This window comes from Teleopsis dalmanni, chromosome X (genome assembly GCF_002237135.1).
Source record: "Teleopsis dalmanni isolate 2A chromosome X, ASM223713v2, whole genome shotgun sequence".
NCBI lineage: Eukaryota > Metazoa > Arthropoda > Insecta > Diptera > Diopsidae > Teleopsis > Teleopsis dalmanni.
This window is the reverse complement of record NC_051848.1, coordinates 3,292,295-3,299,379: the sequence shown is the minus strand read 5'-3', so window position 1 is coordinate 3,299,379 and position 7,085 is coordinate 3,292,295. Positions and strand designations below refer to the sequence as shown.

General features: G+C 28.8%; 2 protein-coding genes across 2 annotated transcripts; both read right to left on the bottom strand.

The window, feature by feature from the left end:
• Window positions 1-1,404: 1,404 nt before the first annotated feature.
• On the bottom strand, window positions 1,405-3,132 carry LOC119688937 (PITH domain-containing protein CG6153). Its single transcript, XM_038103616.1, has 5 exons — window positions 2,648-3,132; window positions 2,270-2,391; window positions 2,105-2,209; window positions 1,831-1,916; window positions 1,405-1,762 (listed from the first exon to the last, which is right to left on the bottom strand). The coding sequence occupies exons 1-5, from the start codon at window positions 2,843-2,845 to the stop codon at window positions 1,638-1,640; spliced, it is 636 nt and encodes a 211-aa protein (XP_037959544.1). The 5' UTR covers window positions 2,846-3,132; the 3' UTR covers window positions 1,405-1,637.
• Window positions 3,133-5,909: 2,777 nt separating this feature from the next.
• LOC119690258 (putative small proline-rich protein 5) lies at window positions 5,910-6,721 on the bottom strand. Its single transcript, XM_038105278.1, has 2 exons — window positions 6,616-6,721; window positions 5,910-6,552 (listed from the first exon to the last, which is right to left on the bottom strand). Exons 1-2 carry the CDS (start codon window positions 6,618-6,620, stop codon window positions 6,102-6,104), a joined length of 456 nt encoding a protein of 151 aa, XP_037961206.1. The 5' UTR covers window positions 6,621-6,721; the 3' UTR covers window positions 5,910-6,101.
• Between the last annotated feature and the right edge of the window lie 364 nt (window positions 6,722-7,085).

Below are 7,085 nucleotides of genomic sequence, written 5' to 3'. Positions count from 1 at the left end.
AATTTGTAATTATTCAATTTTTAGTGTATGCTTTGCACAACATATTATATTTTATATATATATTTCAGCATATACGTAGTGCAAATGTAGAGTTCAAAGTTTGTAACTAATATCCAAAATATGTCAAGATATATCATTAGATAAACATCAGTGCCATTACACATCAGTTTCAGGTAAAAATAAATTTGTTTTTTATTTCATTGATGACAAAATGTATATATGCCTATATAATCAAAATAATGTAATTATATATATATAATTAAATAAATGTGGTATCACACAAATCGCATGTACTGCTTATATACTACAAATTTGTAATTTTATATACATATCATTATATTATATGCATTTCAAAATATCAGTACTGTAAATGTTAAGGTGTGTATATCAAAACCACATATGTATGGCAACATACTTAATTTTATATGTTAAATTTAATGTTGTATTGGTGGCATAAATAAAATAAAATAGTTGTTAAATTATTATTTTTAGTTAAGATAATGTAGATCAAATGCACTACTATATGCTCAATATGAAAGATATTTAATTTTCAATATAGATGATATGACACATATCATATGTACTACATACATATGCAATTTTATATATTTATTATCATGATATGCATTTAAATGTCATTATAATATATGTATTTACGGAATAAGTTATTGCGCTGAAATATAGCAAACGCTTCTATGCACATATGCATTATAACATATTTAATTTATATGTATAAAATGTTAATGTCAGCTGTTATTATTTGTAGTATATGCACTACTATATATATAATAAATTATAGTGCAAATCTAAAACATTAAACATTGTATACATATCAAAGTTAAATGTTGTCTTGTATATCACATGCATAGCAACAATAAATTATATACATATTAAATATGACATGTAAACGGCATTATTTGTATCATATACATTTAAAAACAAATACTCAAAAAAAGTATATTATACACTTTTATTACAATATATAATGCATGTAAATATATATGTGCATGTCCACTACAAGTATTTAAAATATTTCATACATACAGAATATATGTAGAAATATAGATATTTGATGACAATATAAGTCGTAATGTTTTGAAACATCTTATACAAATAAAATACATATTGTAATATATTAAGTCATAATGACTGTTGCAAATAATGAATTAAATTGATTGTTGCAATTATTAAATGAAAAAAAGAAACTCATAAATTATAAAAGTTATTTAAATATTCACAATATCGAGTCATAAGCAAAGTAACAAACATGAAGTATTCATTATGTTTTCAAATTAAACTAATATACACGCACATATATATTACATTATATATTGCATGTGTCACAGGTAGATGACATAGATAGAAAATTAACATCTTATGTTTCATATATATATATATATATATAATATGTTATGCAAATTCATTAATTATAATAATCATTAAATTTTTTTTTTGTGATTTTTGAAGTGTTCATCCTTTTTGTTATTTCACAGCTCTTTTAATATAAAAATAATTTGTGTTAAATAGTTTACTAAATGAATGTGTGTACGTGGGTGACTGCGTGTGGGTGTGTGTGTGTGTGTAATAGTTTTATATGCGTTTGTGTGTAAAGTTGATGGAAGGAGAGATTTGTGATTTTACTGGATGGTGTGGTTAACATGATCAAGCAAATCCTCCTTGTGATCGGAAACATTTGGTCTTGATTCATAAGTGCAAATGGTGACGCCATGTTGGTGTGCCTCAGTGAATTCACCACGCAATCCTTTTTGTAAAAAAATATATATTAATATTATAAATTGTTTTTATTTTTAATTTAAAGAATTCACATACCAATATAGTGCAAGCGAGTAACATCACTACCATAATTGGTTGGTATATGTATAGATAAATGATGAACCGATGAGAATAAGACAATTCTGTAAGTAAAAATTAAATTGTTCAACAAATTATTATCGTAAATAATATACTTTATATATAAACATATATAAAAAGATTGAAAATTGTATTATTAAAAAAAAAATAATTTTTTCTAAATACCATAGAGTTGATTTTAATAAAGAACTGTACTTTATATGCCATATGGTATATATAAATATAGACTTACTTAGGACCATATTCCACCTCACACTTTGGATCATGCACCAATTCGAACTCTTGATCTGCCTTAGAACCAACCTCATCAAAAGTCATGTTTGGGCGATTCTTAAACCTATGATATTGAAAATTCTTAATATATATATATAAAAATAAATAAACTTGCGAAACTTACAGGCGCATTTTTTTAGGATGAGTATCATCACAAGGGCCACCAATAATAATGCCCTTCAATTTAACATTTCCAGTGAACGGAATATTAAATAGCAGCTCCTCATCACCATCACTTTGAACAAACTGCAAATATGTCATTATAAACCATAAATATCAACAATTAAAGAAGAATAGGAAAAAAATATAAACGTAAAATAGTAAAAAGTTGGAATAGCAAAAAAAGCTATCATCGATTTAAAGATCTTTTTACATAATCTTAAATAATTTTAATAAACTTTTGGAAAAAGATTCACATAAACAGTCTCATAGGGATGCGACCTTCAACGCCGGCCGGCGGTCGATTGACTTATATATTTACGTATAACTCTAATTTACTTACAGTGGAAACGTCGTTGCGGTTTTCAAACGGTTTGAATACATGGCGGCCACTACCGTCGATCTCTTCGTTGAGGCACACGACGTTATCCATATCTATCTTAGTGTAAAGGCTGTATTGTATGCCGCGGTTGTACGGGTCCTCATCATCATGAGTGGCTTCATGGCCGCATGGACTGCCGTGTTGATGATCGTGTGGCATGGTCGCAAACAAATACACAACTTCGTAAAACACAGAAAAAACTACAAACTTTCCGATAAAGAAAATTTGCACAAGCAAAATATCACACAGCGACTAAATCTTGCTGTTTCACTGTTGATGTAGACACCTCTTCACTTTTTTTTGTTTTTCAGCTGTCAATTGTTATTTTGACAGCCGCAGAAAAGATAAATGCTGCCAAGTCACAAATTGTTGCGGAGCTCCGGTTAAACTGTGTAGTAATTTTAGGTAAGAAATGAGTTCTTTAATGCGTTTGGCTTGGTTAAGAAAATTACTTGACCACTCACTGTAGTATTTTCTGTTAATATAAATCAAATAATTTTTTTAAGTGAAATTTAATAAAACCATAAGCTGCTTATTTATAAAAGTTATAGAACAAGTTTTTATTAAATGTTATATTATGTATATGAAAATACTTGTTTCGTTAATTATGTACACGAACCTCAATCAATCACAATAGTACAGTGCGAATTGCAACAACAAGTGAACGAAACTTTATTAGTTGCTTTGGATGGAGTGAAAATGGAAAAAAAATTAATTTAAAATTATTTGAAGAATATATATTTTATTAATGTTGCTGCATATATTATATATATATATATATATATATATGTATATATAATATAATATATAATACAATAAATTAATTTTTTATTATTGCATTAAGTTAACAATATGGATATATTATAATCATATCACTATTTATATTAATAAATGAATTTATGTAGTTTAATGTTTATTGTTAAGTATTAATCGGTATTTATTATAGACCTAAGCTTATTTAAAACTATTAATAACAAAAACTTTTTCCTCTGTGTATGGCAATAATATAACTAGCAAATAAGTGAATAATTATAGCTGATTGTTATGTATATAATTAAAATATATAGAAAAAAGCAAAAAGCAACATGTACATACTTTTTTGTTTACTTTCTTTTTAAATTTTATTTTTAATTAAATATTTAATAAATTAATTTCGCCTTAAAATATGCAATGGAAAAATTTGTAATAATTTTCGTTAAAGCTAGACGACATTTTAGAAATAAAGCCGTGTGCGAGTTCGATTAAATTGAGATAAATTAAATTGAAATTCTTAGGGAGTTTTTGCACTTATGTAAATATTTATTTATTTTTTTATTTATTGCACTTATTTATTATTTTTTTGTTAAAAATTTTTAAATTTATTTATTTATTTATTAAACATCTTATAAAATTTTTACAATGTTAACACATAATTTAATATCTAATTTACCCTACTCGAAATTGTGGTAAATACCAATATTCGTTGCCATACCCACATAATTAACTATTTCCCTCAAGTTACCGTCAATTTACTTGAACTCGCACGCGATCTAAATAATTATTACAAACACAAAACAACAATTTAATATAAATATAATTAAAGTAAATTAAATAACAAATTAATAAATTAATATTAAAAAAGTGTAAAGACTTATTTTGCATAAATATGAGAGCTGCATTTAAACTAGTATTGGCAGGTTTCAAGGACGACAGGAAATATGTCTCAGAGCCACTTTTCGATTTCGACGACTAAGTACCGCTCACCGCACCCCAATTGGACTGGGCGAGCAGATCCCACGGACTACAACAACAACAACAACAACAACAACTATGTACTGGTTTTAAAATGGTGAAAAGTCGGTAAGCGATCAATAATGTAAATTTCGATCAGTGATATTATAGCACTCAGTAAGGAGTGTTCGAATGAAAGACAAAGTCTCAGTAGTTCCATTAAAGAAATCGAAAAAAAGTAGTTACACATATGGACTATAAATTTTTATTTCTAGTAAGACAAAGACGGTATCATAAGTTCTTGTCAAATTGGGTAGATCACGCTTTGAAATGTTATACTCAGTCAGTTTTTTGCTCTCGGGGCCTCTACTTTATTCTAAATTTTCAAACAAATACTTTTTTGAAAACATTGGACAAATTGGCTTAGAAATGTTATAAAATCATTGAAACAATTGTGTTGCACTCTAGGGAACCATATTGATAAATAAATGGAATGGGATTTTAGGCACTGAAGTGGTTTTTTAATATAGCTGCTCAATCTAATTGACTTTTAAATAGCGGTGAGAGGTGGTATATATTCGCCAACAAGTATCAGCTCCAGATAAGATTTGCCAACTGCAGTCGTCGCTGCCTTTTATAAAATGACCGAGAATATAAGAAATCGGAAATGTGAGTACCTGGCCGTATTCAATGTAGGGCTAGAGTTAATATCACTGAAACAGTTTGCACAATAGATACCCTGGGCTTCATGCAGTATATGAAATAAAGAAATTAAGATGAAGCTGTGATAATTGATATCCGACTAATTTCAATAGAAATCATTTGTTATCGTCATATACTTCTTTCGAGAGTTTAAAAGATGAAATATGTCTATCAACAAGCGAGGAAATTATGAGAGTGTAATGTATAAAATAATAGAACAAGATCGGTTTTAAAAATATCTAAACGCGCTTCCCGAATGTTGAGGATATTAAAGAGAAACTTTTAAAAGAAAATAACTGTAATCAGTTATCAGTGATGAACATGATATATATTCATATTCTCTGAATAGGTGAAGACACTTGGCCAAAAAGATTTTCACTTTCATTCCAGAGAAATATTCTTTAACTATGACTGAGATCAAGCTTATTAATTGATGTTTAATAATATTCTAGGTTCATTGCAAAATTCACTGTATATTGAAATTAAACATCTCAGGAGACCATTACTGGTGTATCATAATGCTAACCATTGAACCATTGAATGCACCATGCTACGATATGCACCATGCGGGTATAAATACAGATTCAAAAGGTCAATCTTCGCTTTCTTTGATAACGGTCAGCATTTGCAAGAACTAGGTCCAGATTGTTGAGTTATAATGTCCTGCTTTTCTTAGATTGCTTAGTGTAGACATTTCAGATAGCTAGAGATTTGGAATAGCTAGAGAATAGTTTCTATTGTTAATATAGAACATAATATAGTATTTTTTTTCCACTATTGAAAATAAAACAATTTAAAAAATTTTTGACTATTGCATTTGATTATTATTATTATTGTTGCAGTCCAAAATAAAGAGACATCTATTGAATGGATTAAAACTTCTTAATTTTTTATGATTTTAGAAATTTGTTGAAATTTTTAAAATCAGAAAAAAATAAGAAAAAGTTAACGTTTTAATATTGTATTGTATGTTCATGTGATGTTTGAATGATCCTCCTTTTTTTTAATTATAGCATGTACTGCGCACTGGGCACCATGGTGACAACGGTGGAGGACAGGGCAGATAATTGTCTTCCACAAAAGATATACTCTTAGGCGCACCAAACAAAGAACATTTTGGAACGAACACAGTTTTTTGGGCCTTGGCACGCCCATAGCTGCAATATACATCAACGTCTGATTTGCAAGTTGGTGTTTTTAACTTAGGGCGTGGAGCAGGCGATTTCGGTGGTGGATAGCAACAGTTATAACTTGGATAGCATGGCATCGACATTGGAGGAGAACATGGCATCGACATGGGACTGGAACATGGCACCGACATGGGACTGGAACATGACATCGGTTCACACATTCCTTCACAACCATTATAACCGTTACAATTGTTGCTACCGTTGAAACAACAGCCTCCGTCTCCTCCAAGCACTAGATCATCGGGAACTTCACAAACGACTCGGCTATAAATTAAAATATATATATTGAATATGATTCCAAAATATTTTTTGTTAAGAAGTACTTACGCCATTATTTTCAAAGTATATTTGTCAGATAAGTACCAAGGAGAGGTGGAGCAGTTACATGAAAATTTTGTTGCTATGAGTATTTGTAACTGATGGATGGGATAAAATTTCTTAATGAAAAAACATATTTTTTATATATTCTTAACAGGTCAGATATTTGTATAATGCCTACTGAGCTATGTGAGGTTTATGAAGAGTTGTCGGGTATGCATCGTGTAAATTTAAATATAGTAAACACAGTTAAATTATGGAATGCTTAAAAGAGATCCATTTAATATTAATACTCGTAACACCCAACTAAATTTTGTGATGAATGTTTTTGTCTAAGTCGTAGGAAATCTTCGAAGTACACCAGCCACAAACGATTCTCCCTTCGTTTCTTTTTGATTATTTATTTTGTATTGCACCAGTTTAATCCACAAAAGGCTTGAGGGCCAGTAAAAGCAATTTTTGATGCAGTTCTGACGAGC